The sequence below is a fragment of the Hemicordylus capensis genome, chromosome 2 (genome assembly GCF_027244095.1).
Source record: "Hemicordylus capensis ecotype Gifberg chromosome 2, rHemCap1.1.pri, whole genome shotgun sequence".
Lineage (NCBI taxonomy): Eukaryota > Metazoa > Chordata > Lepidosauria > Squamata > Cordylidae > Hemicordylus > Hemicordylus capensis.
Genome location: NC_069658.1, coordinates 313,801,014 through 313,819,095, shown reverse-complemented (window position 1 = coordinate 313,819,095; position 18,082 = coordinate 313,801,014). Strand labels below are relative to the sequence as shown.

At 43.2% G+C, this 18,082-nt stretch overlaps 1 protein-coding gene across 2 annotated transcripts; it reads left to right on the top strand.

The window, feature by feature from the left end:
• Positions 1–4,484: 4,484 nt before the first annotated feature.
• On the top strand, positions 4,485–15,993 carry CNBP (CCHC-type zinc finger nucleic acid binding protein). Of its 2 annotated transcripts, none has more exons than XM_053297086.1 (5): positions 4,485–4,694; positions 12,908–13,027; positions 13,374–13,466; positions 13,608–13,806; positions 14,859–15,993. In XM_053297086.1, the coding sequence occupies exons 2-5, from the start codon at positions 12,925–12,927 to the stop codon at positions 14,974–14,976; spliced, it is 513 nt and encodes a 170-aa protein (XP_053153061.1). In that variant the 5' UTR covers positions 4,485–4,694; positions 12,908–12,924; the 3' UTR covers positions 14,977–15,993. The 2 variants fall into 2 exon arrangements, with proteins under 2 accessions (XP_053153061.1, XP_053153060.1); XM_053297085.1 differs by having other exon boundaries at positions 4,486–4,694; positions 13,605–13,806.
• The last annotated feature ends 2,089 nt before the right edge of the window (positions 15,994–18,082 follow it).

Genomic DNA, 18,082 nt, shown 5'->3' with positions numbered 1-18,082 from the left:
AAAGAGGTTTTTATCACCCTCTTATTGCAGATGTAGGGCTGAGGCTGAGAGACAATTGTTTGCTACCATGAGCAGCCATTTAATGTAAGATGAGATTTGAACAGTAATATTCTGGGTGGATTTCTTCTATGATTACATCCATACATGATAGTGAGAAAAAGGTTCCTATCTGCAGGGGAGGAAGCCTTAAAATGCTTACCTCCCTGGCAGACGTGATCAAGCGTTCCTTCCTGGGAGGATGGATTGTCTGCCCAGGCGATTGCCAGCTACTGCTGGCAGCATGGAGGGTTGGGGGCTGAGATGCAGAAGTGGAGGGCACAGAAAAGGCTAATCGCCTCCTTCCCTGCCATGTCTGCAGTCCAAATAACTTCCTCCTAAAGTCTTTTAGCTTTTATTGTTTTTCCGTAAAACAAAAAGAAAACGGCCAGTGGATTCTGGCATACACATTTGTGTGTCATGCATCCCTCAGAAAGAAGCACTGGCTATCATGTTTCATGTTGATTAGCTATGAACACACATGACGTAATATAAAAGAAGGGATGGCTTGGCTTTATAGTAGCTGGGAGTGGGAATTTGATAAACAAGGCCTTATCTCCGATTCCGGCCCTATCTCTGAGGTATCGATCCAGTGTTATATTCCTGAAGCAGTTTTGCAAGTTTCTTGTTCCAGTCTCAGTCTTCTGGCCAGTGATGATGACAATGACGTGTTGTTCCCCCTATGTTTTATCCACTTGGACACCTGTGAATTAGGGGTAAATGGTTTTAGAACCTCTAAGGTGAACCAATCTGTTCAAGTTCTAGCAACTGAAATAGAACACCCGGACTGCCTTTTTCTATTACGTATCCCTTAGATAATAATACAATTATCTGACAGATATTAGAATATATAATACCAATCATCATCATCATCATCATCATCTCCCTAGGTGCAATTCCAAAACAACTTGAGGAGCACCTCAACACCATAGGGGCCACAGAAATCACCATCAGCCAATTACAAAAAGCAGCTTTACTGGGAACAGCCTATATTCTGCGACGATATCTATAACAACGGACAATAAAATTCAGCCATCCCAGGTCCTTGGGAAGGACTCGATGTCTGGATAAAGCAAACCAGTCAATAACACCTGTCTGACTGTGTAAATAAATAATTAATAAATAAATACCATTTTCCTTCCATTTCATTTTGATAACAGAACAAAGTATTTAAATTAGTTGTATAGCTGCTAAACAGGGGGAAAATGCAGTATTGGTTATGAATGCGTTTACAGATTGAAACCAAAGCATATGGCTAGGTCTGCTGTTCAGCTGGGCAATGCTCAAATTATGGGAGAAAAAAGCAGGAGGGTTTGATTAAATCCACAAAAGCCCACTTCCTGGCTCCCCCCTCCCCCACTTTTAGCCAGATTGTGGCTCCCTTGTAGTGTTCTAAAAATGATAGCGAAGAGGCCTTCAAAAAAGATAACGGGACTGGGTCCTGTCTCTGCCCCATCCCTGGAGCTTTTTTGACAGGAATCAATTATTACAGAAAGCTCATTTCACACATGTCAAGTCTCAAATGAGTTGTACATGAGGAAAGAAACTGGAAATGGCGAGAATAATTTTCTTAATTCACCTCTAAACTTTAGAGTAGTATTAGTTCAAATACTGCATTTATACGTCATTGGTAGAACAGACCACTTCTTCTACTTAAGTTTGAGTGGAAACCCTTTCTAAATCACAACTGATAGCTGCTGCCAAAAAACCTGTACTACTGCATGCCTTGGGGTTCCATGTTACATGTGTAATGTGCAACTACATGGGTCACCACTTACTGAACTTCCCATGCCAGCCATCTCAGATAAAAAGTATGGTGCTGGCTGAGGAAATATCCATGTGATAAGAGCAACCTATAGTATGTGACGATGCTTCTGCACATGCTAACACTGATGCATGGAGTCTTAACCACAACAGAAATGGTTTTTCAGTGACAGTCATGAATCAGGCCTGCCTCAGAGCAGTTTCTGTGTTCGTATCTAGGTGGGGCAGGGCCAGCAGGTGCTGCCTCCTCCATGCTGGAGCCCTTGGAAACTTCAGTTAGTGCAGAATGCTGCTGCTTGCCTGTTGACAAGTCCGACATTCTCGTATATCAGTTATATTAAGACACTCGCACTCGCTGATCACTGCTGTTTCCGAGACCAATTCAAATTGCTAGTTTTGATCTTTACAGCTCTAAATTGCCTGAGTCTTGATTATCTGAGGGAATGTCTCCTGAACAAATCGCACTCCCTGCCACCAGCACTTAAGACCTGTCAGTGAAGTCTTGTTGAATATACTGTTGTATGTGGAGGCTAGAATGGTTTCCCCAAGAAGCAAGGCCTTCTTCCTTGTAGGCCTGGAGCTTTGGGATGCCCTTTTGCATGAACTACATATAGCTCTCTTGTTGCTTTCCTTCCAGAGGCAACTTAACTTCAGCAGCTCTTGATCGCTGATTTCTTAAATGTTCTTGCTCTCTTGGTTTGTGATTAGTTTTAGTTTTCTTGTTGGATTTTAAAATTTGTGAAACATGTTTGATTTCTTAAATTGTATATACCAGTTCTACTGAAAAGCGAAACATAAATGTTTAAGATAAAAAAGAAGAAGCCATAACAAGGTATGAGATATGCTGTGACATTAATGTAGTGCTCACTCAAACGATACAAAACCTTTCGACATACCCATAACTTTTCAGTCTGCTACTCTCAGCTCTACTGTTTGTTTGTTTTTAACTCCCAGCCATGTACCTTTTTATGATTCTGCTGCTAACCCTCTGCTTGTGGTTTCTCATGCTACTAAAATGAGAACAAGGCTATTTTTAGTACATAAAAGTATGCAAGGAACTACAGAAGTCCCCAGCTAAGCTGATAGAGCCAAATTGTTTTCACTATTTTATTTAAATGTATGTTGAAATGTTGTAACACAAAATTTAGCAATCTTATTTATTAATAATCTACTTAAGTAAGCATTTTAATTATACAATTTCTGCCCTACCCAAATGCTATCCACATGACTCACTTCCTAAAATTGCATGCTGTCCTTATATAGGATTCAAAAGATAACTATAAATGCATTAAAGATGGTTGCTTTTTAAAACAATCACCTGTCTCTAAATCATGTTTGTAAACCATTAGAGAATCTATAGGGGGGTAAGAAAATATGGAAATGCATTGGTAAACTGCTGCTCTTGAGCTCATTATTGGTTTGGGGTTCTGTATAATTTTTGGTTCTGTATAATTTTACAGAACCATACCCTGCTGTCTTTTCAGCTGTCATGACCCTTCTGCATTATCCTTTTCTGCACACCAGAGATAGATAACCATATGGATGGGAAGGGAAGAAGCACTGCACACAGCCAGAAGTATTTTGAATTTTTTTACTGCAAGCAATCACTCAACAGAAATAGCAAGCTGCTTTTTCATTTGAAACTGACTAATCAGTTCGGCCGGCTGATTGGCTACCGGAAAAACAAATTAAAACCCTTCTGGCTTCGCTCAAGCTTCTTCTTCGTCGATGCACACCACATGATAGCACTCTAGGATCGGGGCCTAAACGCCCAACATATATATGTTGCTAATCTCATAATTCCACACAGTCGGTCCTCATGCCCTGCCTGTTCTCTCGAAACGGCACTTCTGGATCAAAATGAAGACAAGATCTGTCAACGAGCTGTTTGACGCGTGGCACAGCAAAGCCAAGTTTGTTCCCGAGCGCTCACCAGACAGGGAGCCACACAGCCGGTCCCAACCCTCTGACCAGAGAAGTTCCACGACGCATGTTTGCAGACCGAGACTGCAAACATGGTGGCATGCACACTTTGATTTTGTTTCACAACCCATTCCCGTATCTTTTCGCCACTGTATTCAAGGGGACTTGCTAGCAGGTAAATGTCTATAGGACTGTAGCATTCAAGTGTACCGCTGGAACATTGTTTAAGCGGAATGCGTTGAAAGGGCCCAAAGAAGGAAACTATCTGGAAAACGCCTGAAACGCGCACTCGCGCTGTGTGTGTGTGTGTCATTCTGAACACATTTGTGGATCGTTGTCCACAGCCCCCTGACAGATTCACGGAAAGGCGACGCCGCTCATCTCCCTCCACCCCCTGGACTTAATCACCAGGACGGCGAGCGAAGCGTCGCTTCAACCGCTCAGGTGCACCAACAACAGGGCGGACAGCAAGTGCGCGAGCAAGCGCCTCTTGCAGGAAGCCTGGGTGTAATGACAGGCGTTGAGCGGGAAAGGCGCTTCTCCACGTTTTCTCTCCCCCCCCCCCTCCACTTCTTTCCTCATTCCTCTCTCAACCCCGCCCCTCCTCGCTCAGACTGGAAGAAGAAACGTAGGAGATTCCGGTAGGCGGACTCCACCCCTTTTTCCACAGTGATGATTGGCCCCTTTCACCATTGTCGTCGCTAGATCACGCGGAGGCATCGGCGCTCTGCCATTGGCCGCAGGGTCGGGATAGGGAGCCGTGCGCAGATCGGCAGGGAGGGTGCGTAGGGTCGTGTGCAAACCGCGTGTGGCGCAGCCAGCAGGGACTCAACGGCAGTAGGGACGGGTTGGCCCAGGCGCTGGTCGAGTCGTCCGCGCGCGCGGAGGGAAAGGAGCAGGAAGGCGGAGAAGCCCGTTGTCGCTTAGGCGGTCTAGCGTCAGCTCACAGCGGAGCCGAAAACCGGGGAAAGGTAAGCGGAGTAAGAGAGGCCAATCGAGTCGGCCTGTGGATTGGGGTGGGACGTCCCTGGGCGGGGTGAGGAAGGAGAGCGCTGGCTCGTTCAGGCCTACTGGGGGGGGGGAGGCGGCGGCTCCTCCTTGCGGGGGGGGTGTTGAAAAGGGGCCGGCCAGCCACTTGCAGGGGGGACTGAGGCCGTGCGAGAAGGTGGGCTGTGGGGCAGGTCCCCATTCCCGCCTCCTGGTGTGGAGGGGGGGCGCGCTGAGAGAGGGCGGCTGGGCCTTCCCTGCGCTGGGCGGGCGGGCTGGGGGGAGGAAGGGGGCAGGCAAGTCCCGGGCGCCAACTGCCTGCAGGAGGCATCGATTTTCCCGCCTTGCCCAGGGCCTCTGCGGGGCGGGCGTGTGTCTCTGCGCGGGTGTTCTAGGACCAGAGCATGGTGGGAAGGGCAGGCCCCGTTCCAGGACGGCGGTGGTCGGAGCGGGAAGGGCAGCCGTGTCCTGGCTGACGGACTGACGGGACTGAAGTGAGGTCCCCAAGCGAGGGCTGCGTCCTCTGCTTAGCTGGGGATCGGGGGAAGGGGGCTCTCTCACTGGCCGCTCGCTCGCTCGCTCGCTCTCGGGTGGCGCCACCGTCTGCTCCCCCCCTCTCTCCCCCCCCGCGCATTCTCCACGTGCTTGGCTGAGTGACTCTTCAGAAGGGCTGAAGGGTGCTGTCTCTTTCGCACTCCCGCTGGACGATTTTCAGAGCGCTTTGCTCATCAATCGTGCTTCAGAACGGAGGCCCAAATTTGGAGCACGCTTGCTACTTGTCTCGGTGAATGTAGTACGTTTTCTAACATGAGTGAAGTCCAGCCCAAAGCTAGTTACTGCTATTCCCACTGATCTCAGTGGAATCTGGGTCTAGTTTGCACCTTAAATCATGAGTGGAGATTGATCAGAGGCTTCATATAAAAAGTGGTGAAGTTGTAGAGTGCTTTAAAGAATAACTTGGAGGACTTGGAAGTATAAAACCTGCTGCAAGGGTGGGTAGCCAAGGATTTAATTGTAGCAGTCTCTCTCTCTAGCATTTAACAAAGTAGATCTTGGGAACCTCGAAATAAGCTAGGTTTGCTATGTTTTGGTGGATTTTTGAGGCACAATAAGTTAAAATGCTGAAGAAGCAGTAGGAAACTTAGGGTAGTAATGAAGTGTCAGTGTTCACAACCCCCTGTAAGGTGCCTCTTGGATTTACAGGTTCTGAGGATTCAGTTGCCTTGGCTAGAAGGTTCTGTTTTGCCAAAAACAAATGCAGATAACCAGACTGTTTGGTACTAACAGGTTCTCTGAAAGCAAGATAATAGCATAGTTTATCATCCTGTTACTAGTGAAGGACTGGTTCCCAACCTGTGGTGCTCCAGATGTTGCTCAACTTCAACTCCCATCATCCCTAGCCACAATAAATTGTAGCTGTGGATGAGCTATAGTTCAGCATCCCTCTGGAACACCACAGGTGGGGAACCCCAGATTCTAACATGATATTCACTATTTTTTTCAAATTGTGGGCCATTTTAACTTCAGTATGAGAGCCATTTCCCACTATACTGACTTGCACAATTTTCTCAGTGCTTGGAGGGCCTTCTAAGGGAGATGAGGGCCTCTCTTAAGAGCTGTATGGGGAAAGAGCTGGGAAGGGCTACACTTCCCAGCATGCTTAGATTGTGTGGGGCCACTAGAGGGGGCTGGCAATCCAACTGGCACTGGACAAAGTGCATACTACATGGTGGGGATGGTCACGTCATATGGTGCTTGGGAATTGTTCAGAATATTCAACTTTTCCCAAAGTTTTGCACATGCCCAATACATTAGTCAGAGCCACACATGGGGTTGATGGGAGCCATCACTGGCTCCTGGAGGGCCTTACAATGAAGAACACAGATCTAATAAGGTGGACTCAATTCCTCAAAAGCTTATGCCACCAAAATCTATGAGAGTCCTTATAGTATCGCAGGATTCTGTTGCTGTAGATACCCACAGTTCAAGATGCTAATGAGTCAGTAAACATGGGGAAATTGGACTATAAAGGAGGATAGAAGTAACAGGGAATTGCAGAAAAGTAGGCTCTGTGCTCTATATGAAAGGCTCTTATAGTAGTCTTCAAGCCACTGGAAGTTGGTTCTCCCACTTAAAAATTTTTTTTCAGAAAGCCCCAAAGGGGGGGTCACTTGTAAAACCTTTCCTTGTGGTATACATTCTGCACCTCCAACATAGGGGGAACCTGTATGTTACTGATTGTTGAAGTCAAAGATAATTAATGAATTATCCTACATTATAAAGCTCTTAACAAACCTATCTGTAGTCAAAGCAATCGGATGTTGTGATGAAGATTCTCAGCACATCTGGAGTCTGATCAGTGGGGTGGATAATGTGGTTACTTAATGCTGGCTAAAGTTCAGCTCAATATTTGTTGATACAAAAAGTTGTCATACAAGCTTGACAGATGGGACAAAACTGAATTGACTACTGGAGTGATGGTAGCTACCATGACCAAATGGCCTAAGTAACTTCTATGTTCAAGCATCATAGGCAGGTGTGCGCACATGCATGCGTGCTGTTTGGGATACCAAATGGTCTCTTATCTAAGGGACTGAGCAGATCCACTCCTCCTTGCTTTTTAATGTGGAAATCGTAAAAAAAGCAATTTCAGGGTTTCCAGGTCGTCCAATAGGTCCTTATTCAGACTTCATTAAGAGAATTGTGTGTGCATTTTGGCAAAAGGAATATAGATTACCCCATACACACACACACTCTATATATATATACACACACACACACACACACACACACACACATACATACATACACATACACCTAGTACAGTGTCCCTTTTGCAGCTCAGACAGAGGAACTTTTAAGGAACATGTGTTAAAAAAAACTTGCCTCTGATATCCTGAGCTCTTGATTTTTAGTGCAAATAACTAACTTGTAGGACTGTCCGCTGAGTGAGATCTGCTGTGGTGCATGTAAAACTAGCTGCTTCATGATGAGTATACACTTATTAGGAAAATTTTTGAATTCTTTCTTCAAAAGCGGCATCAGTGACTAGAACTGTATTTCTTTAAAAATGCATGTAGACCTGTGGATTTCCAGTGTGCCCACTTCAGAAACTGAGCTCTTCAGATGTTATAGTTTGTGTACCTAAGGCATTTGTTTCAGGAGGTAAGGAGTTGCAAATATATTTACAAAGGTGACCACCACATCCCTCCCTGGTAAGTGTCCCCTCATATCTGACATGTTGCATTTTGGAGGCATTCTGAGTACTGCCACAATACAAACTCTGGGACTAGATCTGCTCTTCTACCATGGGGTGTGTGTGTGTGTGTGTGTGTGTGTGTGTGTGTGTGAAAGGAAGAGATGAGGCTTGTAGCCACTGTCTGCTAAATCCAGCCAAAACCATGTATCCCTGGAAACAGATATACCTTATCATGCATTTAGGCCTTTCTGCTTTGGATACATACATGAGACAACCAGAAGTGGCTCTAAGGGTAAACATTGCTTTTACTGCCATTCATATCATGGGCTATATGGTTTTTCTTTCATAAAGATGATGTTCTGCATAATCCTTCACATTTGCCTCCCTCCTCCTGAGCTGCTGTTGGAAAGTTGAGAGGATGGAGAAGGTAATGTGTAGCTTTGGCCTAAGCTTCTCTTCTTGAACTACTAGGAGGCAAGGGGAGAACAAGACTGCCTTGTTACACAGCCTCGAGTACCTTTGACAGTAGCTGCTAGTAGATCAATCCTTTACCTTAATACACAACTTTCTGCAAGATTAGCACCACTCCTGAACATTCCTTTCTGGGCCTAGCACTATCCACCCTCTAGCCCAGCCCATTACTTCCTTGGTATGAAGTAAGAGCAATTTGTGCGAGAACACAACTTTCAGCACCTGCTTTCTAGTCAGTGGCCTTAGAGGCAAGCAACTATCAGGACAGCTACAGCTTGGGTACATGTCTGCACGATAGAGCAAGATGCTGAGAAGCTGCATACATTTTCCAGGGTATGTGTTTGGGGTAGTGAGGGCATGACTGATAAAGGTTCAGACAATTTGCCTGTCTAAATGTTTCATATACACTCAAACAGGAATGTCTGGAAATATGCTCATAGGAGTAGGCAATGCTGAATCGGTCTGAAGGAAATGGAGATAAGACAAGGCAACAGGGGAAAGATAGAAGCCAGTGTCTTTTAAGAGGGGGAGGGAGCTGAAAGGAGTACTAGAAGTAGTGGGTTGAGTCAGCCCCCAACCAACAATGTGGATTATAGCTCCACTATACACTCTTATTATAGTGTATTTCATACACATTCCCATCATCCTTTGGACATCATTTGAATTCTTCTAAGAACTTGTCTTGTGTACCAGTTGCTAAGGAGATGATCTGTTGTCTGCACACGCATTTGAAATGGCTAAAAAAAAAATCTGAATAATTACTAACACTGTTCCTATGAACAGTATGACTGTTTGACCCTCCCTCTCAGGACATCTCTCCCTGCACTGTAAAAGTTGTGCCCTCGACTCCAGGCAACCACAGAGCCATGTGGTTTTCTTTGGTAGAATAGAGGAGGGGTTTACCATTGCTTCCTCCCGCACAGTGTAAGATGATGCCTTTCAGCACCTTCCTATACCACTGCTGCCCAATATAGGTGTCTCCCATATTCTAGAGATTCGAACCAGCAACCTCTTCTTCGCTAGGCAAGTCACTTCCCTGCTACACCATTTGCACAGTAATTGCAAATAGCAAATAAGATCTTGCTTTAGGTGGAGGAAGCCTGGAAAATGTGACTAGTCTGGTAACCTACAGGCTTGGCTACTGTAATGCACTCTACATGGGGCTGCCTTTATATGTAGTCCAGAAACTACAATAGGTACAGAATGTAGCAGCTAGACTGGTTTTTGGGAAAACCTGAAGGAACCATATAACACCAATTTGGAAAAAATGTACTGGCTGCCAATATGTTTCCAAGTAAAATAGGTGCTGGTTATTACCGATAAAGCTTCCAAATAGCTTGGGTCTGGGGCAGTGTTCTCTCTAACTTTTTCCATCTGTGTGCAGAATGAATTTTGTTCTGAGCGGCAGTATCAAGACATTATGTGCATGCTTACGTTCAGAATGGGGCCTTCCTGATTCAACCTGAGCAGGATCAGGGAAGAGAGCTGGTCTTGTGGTAGCAAGCATGACTTGTCCCCTTAAGCTAAGCAGGATCCGCCCTGGTTGCATACGAAAGGGAGACTAGAAGTGTGAGCACTGTAAGATATTCCCCTTAGGGGATGGAGCCGCTCTGGGAAGAGCATCTAGGCTCCAAGTTCCTTCCCTGGCATCTTCAAGATAGGACAAGATTTTTTTTTTAAAGGACATGATTTTTTTATTGAACCAACAAACTACCAAAGCATACAGTATGTTGCCAAAGCACAATTATATACAAAGTGGTTGTTTGTACATGATATATCTACAAAGATTTACACACAATGATTTGGAAACCCACAAGGTTATGAAGTATATGCAGGTAGTACTGTAACTCGGGGGTGGGGGATTTAAAGGCACATCAGGTAATCGGGGGGGGGGGTGTTACATCTGATGTCCATTTCCACAATTTGTCCCATTGCTGTTTAGAAGAGATACTCTTGTCTTTTTGCACATAACCATACAAACTTTTCCAGAAGAGATTTACTGTCTCATCTGCGTGAACCTCTTGGTCGCGTCTTCCCTTCCTATTCCTATGCAGGAGAATTGCATAAATGACATACAGGTTTACTAACCTGATTACGAGAGGGGAACATTCCAATTCCCTAGTATGAGGGCACCTGTTCCGTCCCGTTTCCTTGAAGGTTTCTTTCTGGGACCTCGAAAGGAGGTTCTATCGCTCAAACCCGATGTTAGTTCTTCCCAAGTCTGTTTTTCCAAATCAGGCCATTCTAACAGTTTGCTTACTCCCTGCCACACTCTTTTGGCTACCACACACTCTTTTAAGAAATGTGAGTGGGTTTCCCTGAATGTTTTGCCTAGCTCACTAGCTTTCTGTTTGCAGGTGATTTTAGGGCACTCTTGCTGGTCCTCTGGGCTGAGAGAAATTCCTGCCTGCAACCTTGGAGAAGCCCCTGCCAGTCTGTGTAGACAATACTGAGCGAGATGGACCTATGGTCTGACTTAGTATATGGCAGCTTCCTGTGTTTCTGTGTTCCTGTGATCTAAAATTAACTGAGCGGACATCAAAAAACTTGTGAGCGCACACACGCTTTAGAGGGAACACTGGTCTAGGGTACTTAAAGTCCTTCCTTCGTCATGAATCCTGCCGTGTATTTAGTATTTACTGTCCTATATTTTAAATTATGAGATACACATCAAGCAATATATAAATATGATAGATCATCTTAGTGCAGCCATGCAATTTACCATTTTGAATAACTGTAGAGAAGGTATATTGCTAGAGCCATCAAATACATTTGTGGGATTAGAAAGTACACAAACTAGTTGAACCAGAGTTTTATGCTCTTATTTGATCCTGTCGTCTTTTGGAGGTGACCAAGCCAGTTTGCTTAGTTGGTCTGAGCTCATCTGTACAAGGCTGTTAGTACCAGCATTTTTGATGTATACTTATTGTTTTAGTTTGATCAGTATATGGAAGCCTGTATTGACACAATCTTTGTTTTGTATCTGTGTATGAACTGATTGCATGGCTCCAAGAGGTGGTTTTTCACTTTGATTCTAAATGTATTACTTGTGAACCGAACTAGAGCAGGCCTTAACAAAACTGTTTTGGGGGAAATCTAGGAGACAGACTGTCCTCTGCTCCATGGGGTGAGGGCAGGCTTACAGTAGCAACATGCTTTCCTGTGGGGTGGGGTGGGGGGCAGGCTTGCCAGTCTCCTGCTCGCTTGCTCCTTCTTCCTGTTTGCACATTCTAGCTCAGGCAGGCGATGGACAGTTGCAACCAGGAGGAGGGAGCAAGCAAAGTGGGGGCTAGTGGTGGTTTCATCTTCTTCTGGTCAGTCCATCTGTATTGGGCAGGCAATTGACTAAAATAACCAAGAAGAGGGGAGAAGAATCCTGCTCATGTCTGTCCAGTCACCTGCCCAAGCCAGGCAGATGTGACCAGCAGGAGAGAGCAGTTGAGATGGAGCAAGTTGCTTGCTCTTCCTCCTGGTCTGTCCATCCGTTGCCTGGCTCAGGCAGCACACTTAAATTTCTAAGAACCATTTAGCTCAGAACTTTAGCTCAAGTTCTAAGCTAAAAGGTCAGCAGCATTGCTCCCAGCCACTGAATTGTTCCAGCACAGAGCTGAGCCACAAGTAAGGGTCTCTAACTTCACTTTTTCAAGGGTGAACAGTAACAGTCTTTGCAGATCACTTCCTGTTCATGTCTGCTTCTGACACCAGTTCATGAGAAAAATCAGGCAAATGAAAGTGAGAAGCTGTAGTATATAACAAGACTTCTGACAGTGCTAGATTTGATGTTAAACCCCATACTATATTAAAGAACCCTTTGTGTTGGCTTATATAGGAGGAAGTAGTTGAGGGATATTGTGAGGGGAAGAGAAGCTCCTGAGGATCATGTGTTATCCTGGGGGCTCAGATAACTTACCTAGTGCTAACACTTGAGTTGAGTTAATAAAGAATAATAATTTGTCATATAGGTGTTGGGGAGTTTTTATTTGTTGGTCAACAAGGCATTGTATTCTAAGGTAATTCCAGTTTGGGGGAGATTAGTGGACTAAAGTCTCACACTTTCTAACTGCATTGGAGAAAATGTGCTCACTTGTACTTCAGGAAGGTGTTGGAGGTTATGGTGGCAGTTTTCTGACCTTGCTGAGTTTTGTAAGGAAGCTGTTAGTATTATAATGTGAAAGGGGGGTTGGTTGGAGAATTGTCTGCTATTGCCATAGTTGCAAGTTAATACATACAAACATTAGGTCTTGAAAGTCAATTTTTAAAGGTTGGCAAAACTTGATTTAGTTCATCCCAGAGTACTTGGTAATTATTGTAGTCCTTATCTGATGGGCAAACTGTGTTAGCTCACTTTTATATAATATATATTAATAAAATTTTGGCTTAATCATTTGTTTGTAATAGGAAATTAAACCATGGTTTTATATTTGAGTAGCATATATAGGAGCTTGGGCCAAGAGCCTAAATACTTGACAGAACTTTAAAAAGCTGTTCATATGAACCATTCACTAAATTCTATTTTCTCATACATAGGAAACCTTATTGCAGCAATGAGCAGTAACGAGTGCTTCAAGTGTGGGCGTACTGGTCATTGGGCTCGGGAATGCCCTACTGGAATGGGCCGTGGCCGTGGAATGCGAAGCCGTGGTAGAGGTACTCGCCTTCTTTTACTCGCAAGAATCTTCTGTGTTAAGAGTTTAAAGTAAAATGTTACCCTTTGATGATAAAATCTTTCTAATTGCATCACTAAAGAGTGGTCAAGAGTCAATTGGGATGCTAATCACTTCACATTTATCACTTAAACCCGGCCTGCTCAATTTAGGCCCCCAGCTGTTTTTGGACTACAGCTGCCATAATCCTCAGCCACAGTGGCCAATAGCCAGGGATTATGGGAGTTGTATGCAAACATCTGCAGGAGGGCCAAAGTTGAGGGGTCCTGACTTAAACTGATACATATACCCTGTACTGGATTGCAAAATGACTTTCCCTTTCTAAACAGGCTTCCAGTTCATGTCTTCATCACTTCCAGACATCTGTTACCGCTGTGGTGAGTCTGGTCATCTTGCCAAGGATTGTGATCTTCAGGAGGATGGTAAATATTTCTAAACTTTGGAGAGCAAAGATGAGTACAAATATGAGGGAATTTGTGATTTAACTTGAGTTAAATACCTGTCATGCAGCTGCATCAAGGTTTTATAGTCTTGGTTTTGTTTTCTTTTCCTTATTGTGGAAGCCTGCTATAACTGCGGTAGAGGTGGCCATATTGCGAAGGACTGCAAGGAGCCTAAGAGAGAGCGAGAGCAGTGCTGCTACAACTGTGGCAAACCTGGCCACTTGGCTCGTGACTGTGACCATGCAGACGAGCAGAAGTGCTATTCTTGTGGGGAATTCGGACACATCCAAAAGGACTGCACCAAAGTGAAATGCTATAGGTAAAAATTTGTTTCAGCATTGACTTAGAGATGTGCAGAACATTTTGACTTCAAAACATTCTGACTTGAAATAGGCTGTTTGAATGTGTTGAACTTGAAAAAATGCTCTTCAAATGAAGGGCCTCTCTTTCAAGCTTGGAACTATCCCGTTCAAAAGTTGGAACATTTCAAATGTTTTGAGCACCATTTTGGCAGGCTAACTTTTTCCTTGCTGACTGGGTTTGACACTGGCTTCCATTTGGCTTGCAATCTCCTTGCTTCTTGATTGGTTGGTTATCATAAAATGATTTGTATGGTAACAAGCCAAGCAAGGAGATCGCAAGCCAGTTCCAAAACAAGTAACCAGGGAGAAAACAGCCTGCCAAAGTGGTGCTCGGAACACTCAGTGTTCCGAGCTTTCTTTTGGAATAACTGGCTCGACTATTCTGATGGAACATTCTGGGCACTTGTGTTCCGTTCCAAGCTCAGAACAGAAGACAAATCCCATTCAATGCACATCCCTAGAATTTATGAATTTAAACATTAGATTTTCAAATTGTGTTGCATAACCAAAGGAATACCCTTGGAATTTACTGGGTTTAAAGTAAATTTGAGTTTTAAAAAAATTGTGACTTGTCGAGTATGAGGTTACTCATTTTATCAAGGAAGTTACTATTCTGGGGTCTTGTCTTAGACATCAGTTTAATGTACTTGACTTTGTTCTTAATAGCACTGTTCTCTAGTTAAAGCACAATTGTCTTGCTCCCAAAAATTCTTGGACGTCGGTCAGTTGCAAGTTTTTTCTGATTGCAGTACTACTATGAATATTTATATACCACTCTTCAACAAATGTTCCCAAAGTGGTTTACATAGATAGATAAGCAAGATGATTCCTTGTTCCAAAAGGGCTCGCAATCTAAAAAGAAACTAGGTGCAATAGCCAGTGTAGAGATTGAATAGGGACAGTTGCTTTCCCCCAGCGGGGATTGTATTGTGGACTTGAATTTATTGCCAAAGAAAAGTGTCTTCAGAAACACTAGGAGGGTTGAAATTTTTGTCCTGTCTGATTTCAGGTGTGGTGAAACTGGCCACGTAGCCATCAACTGCAGCAAGACCAGCGAAGTCAACTGCTATCGTTGTGGCGAGTCAGGACACCTTGCACGGGAATGCACAATTGAGGCTACAGCTTAACTGTTTTCCTTTGTCGCCCCTCCTTTTTCTGATTGATGGTTGTATTATTTTTCTCTGAATCCTCTTCACTGGCCAAAGGTTGGCAGATAGAGGCTACTCCCAGGCCAGTGAGCTTTACTTGCCGTGTAAAAGGAGGAAAGGGGTGGAAAAATCGACTTTCTGCATTTAACTACAAAAATGTTTATGTTTAGTTTGGTAGAGGTGTTATGTATAATGCTTTGTTAAAGAACCCCCTTTCCGTGCCACTGGTGAATAGGGATGGATGAGTGGAAAGAGTTAAGTCAGACCAGCAAAGCTTCCCTTGGTTCAGTGGAAGTGATCGTATGCAGGAGGAACACTGGAAGTGTCTGAACTTCCACAGTAACTCTTATTACAATAATGGCCTTGGATTGTCTGACCTCAGTAGCAGTTATAACAACAATGAGTAATATCTGTATCAGGCCTTACCTAGAGCATATAGCTAAGTGGGATAAACAAAACGATGCACGTGCCTGTTAATGGCCATGAGAGTGAGGGAGAAATCGAGAATTGAAGTAACAGTAATACAATAAATGAATGTCTAATATGAGATAAGGTAATGGGAAACAATACTTCAAACTAAATAAATCAAACCCAAAACATCAGTGCTTAGAGCATACACAATTTGGAGTTATTCAGGACTTGCAAAGAAATGCATTTTCACAGAAATCAAGATGTTATTTTTGTATACTATATCACTTAGACAACTGAGTTTCATTTGCTTGTAATCAGTTTTTAAAGTCAGATGGTAAAAGCAATTGAAGTCCTAGAATATAGAAATGTAATTTTAAACTATCAATAAAGCTGGAGGAGGAAGGGGAGTTTGGCTGATGTTTTTTGTTTGGGGTTTATTTTTCAGGTACATAGTGCAAAATAACTTTAGAGGCAAATGTGGAAGAATAAAAGCTGAACGGGACTCTTAACTTTGTATAATTTGTGGTACAATAATTCCTGTATCATTTAAACTGTAGAATTGTCAAATACATCACTTCAGCAGCACTATTTTGCTCTCTTTCTTATCTGCATAGATTGACTACTGCAGATTTATAGTTAAGAAACCTTTTTCGTATGTACTTAAATATTGCCCAGTTAATTTGTAAGCCATGATGAAAGGTCAGTGGACCAAACCTTGCATTTCATTTTTTTAAATCTTTAGGTCTGCCTCTCTGATTTCTTGGTGGCTTATATTAAATTTAAAAATAACCTAAGAATGAATTCATCTCTGGAAATGAAAGCAGAATGGCAGAGAACTTCAAAGCAGCAGCAACTATTAACACTTTGATTAAAGTTGGAGTAAACATCTTGGAATAATAATGGCCTAAAGGAATGAAGCTTGTGCCTGCAAGGGGTGGAGGGGATAGTTCTTGTGTTTCCAGTTTCATTCTTCCTAGGGAGAAATGCAGCCTGCTGACTTCATTCAAGTTAAAGTAAATAGAATAGGCTTAGGAGAAAAAGTGGTGTATGTGCCTTTTGGGAGTATAACTGTCCTTTACCCCATCACCTTCTGATTAAGGTAAACTAAATTGGAAGGAAGGCTAATGATGGTAGCTCTACTGCTAGAACTCTGCCTTCTGTCAAATAATATAAAATTGTAAAAGGTAGAGTGTTGGTTCAGCAGAATTGAATCTAGCTGCAGTCAAGATGGAATGATGCAGAAGTTTGAAATTCTTTTGTTTCTCGGGTGGAGATGCATCTATTTAAAATATTTATATCCTATTCCTCCATTACACTGCTGCTCAGAGCAGCTCACAAAATTGATGTTTAGCCTGCATAATTTCTACTACCTGAAGAAAGTTCAAGACCTCCTTTTTCTGCCTCGATACAAAAAGTTCACCGTCTTCATCTTAACTGGTTTAAATTCCAGTTAGTGCTGCTTTCAGGCTGTCTCTTCTGCCCTTGGACCAAATTAAAGTAAAAAGTGGGTGCCCAGTTTACATGCATACATTCATTTCAATACAGGTTGATTGAGTCCTTGTAAAATTTGCAGCCATTGCCTCAAAGAATTAATGGTAGATAACTCAAATAAGGAATGCTAAGGTTGTACATGGCTATTATGCTACAAACAGAAAAAGCTTTGGCCATTTTTCTATCTGTAGTGCAATAGCCATGTAGAACCTCATGATCTTCTAGCATTATCTACCAAGAATTCTTTGAAGCTCTCTAGATATCAGGCCCTGTGACCAACCCATGTTGTGCATACTCTGTTTTTTCCCCCTCTCTGCTAGAAAAAGAAAATGGTTTTAGAGGCCTGTGTGAGGTGCTGCATAAGTAATGAAAGTTTTGTTCCTGAGTAAATAAAATCACTAGGGATCTTGATTAGAGTACACTAGAATAGAATCTCATACAGCCTTCTCCATTTGGTTTCATAAAGCATAGCTTGCTTTTGCCACCTTAAGTACTAGACACCTGCTGTTAATTCTAGGTTTAGAAGGGCATTTGACTTTACCCCTGCAGTGGGTATGCCTGTGCAGCCACAAGGTTTATACTCTGCACAACACTTCAAGGTGTTTAGTTAGATTTAGCATTGAATTTTCAAGATGAGGTTGGTCTTGCATTGTAATTCCCTAGTGAACACAAAGGAACTGCTTTCAGAATACACTTGCAAGAATGGGCTACTTATCTTTAATGGCAGTAATAGTGTTCTTCAGGCCTAATTCCTTTATTAGAAAACTTTCCCTAGCAACCAATGTAAAAGATTAACTGCTATGCTAGGCAAGCATATGTTTTGGCAGAGCAGGTTAGTGCAATTTATATAATGTGGAAAATACTCTTCAAATAAGTATGGTGATATTAGAATAAGGTTCTTTCCTCATGGATGTTGCTACAATGAGCTTCTCAAGCATGCTCCATATAGCTCACAAAACTGATTTTAGAAATAGTTGCCTATTAAGAACTCATTTGAGGTTGGTAGACAATAACAAACACTATTGAACACTGCCTACCCCTAGTTTTTTATGTGGCATTTACTTTACACACAGCAGCTGGATGTGATTCTGAATTTTCAGTGCTCATATTACAGATCTGTGGGTGGGTTCATGTCAGATATGCTCTTACCATTCTGGCTTGCACTTGTGCAGTAGTTTTATCC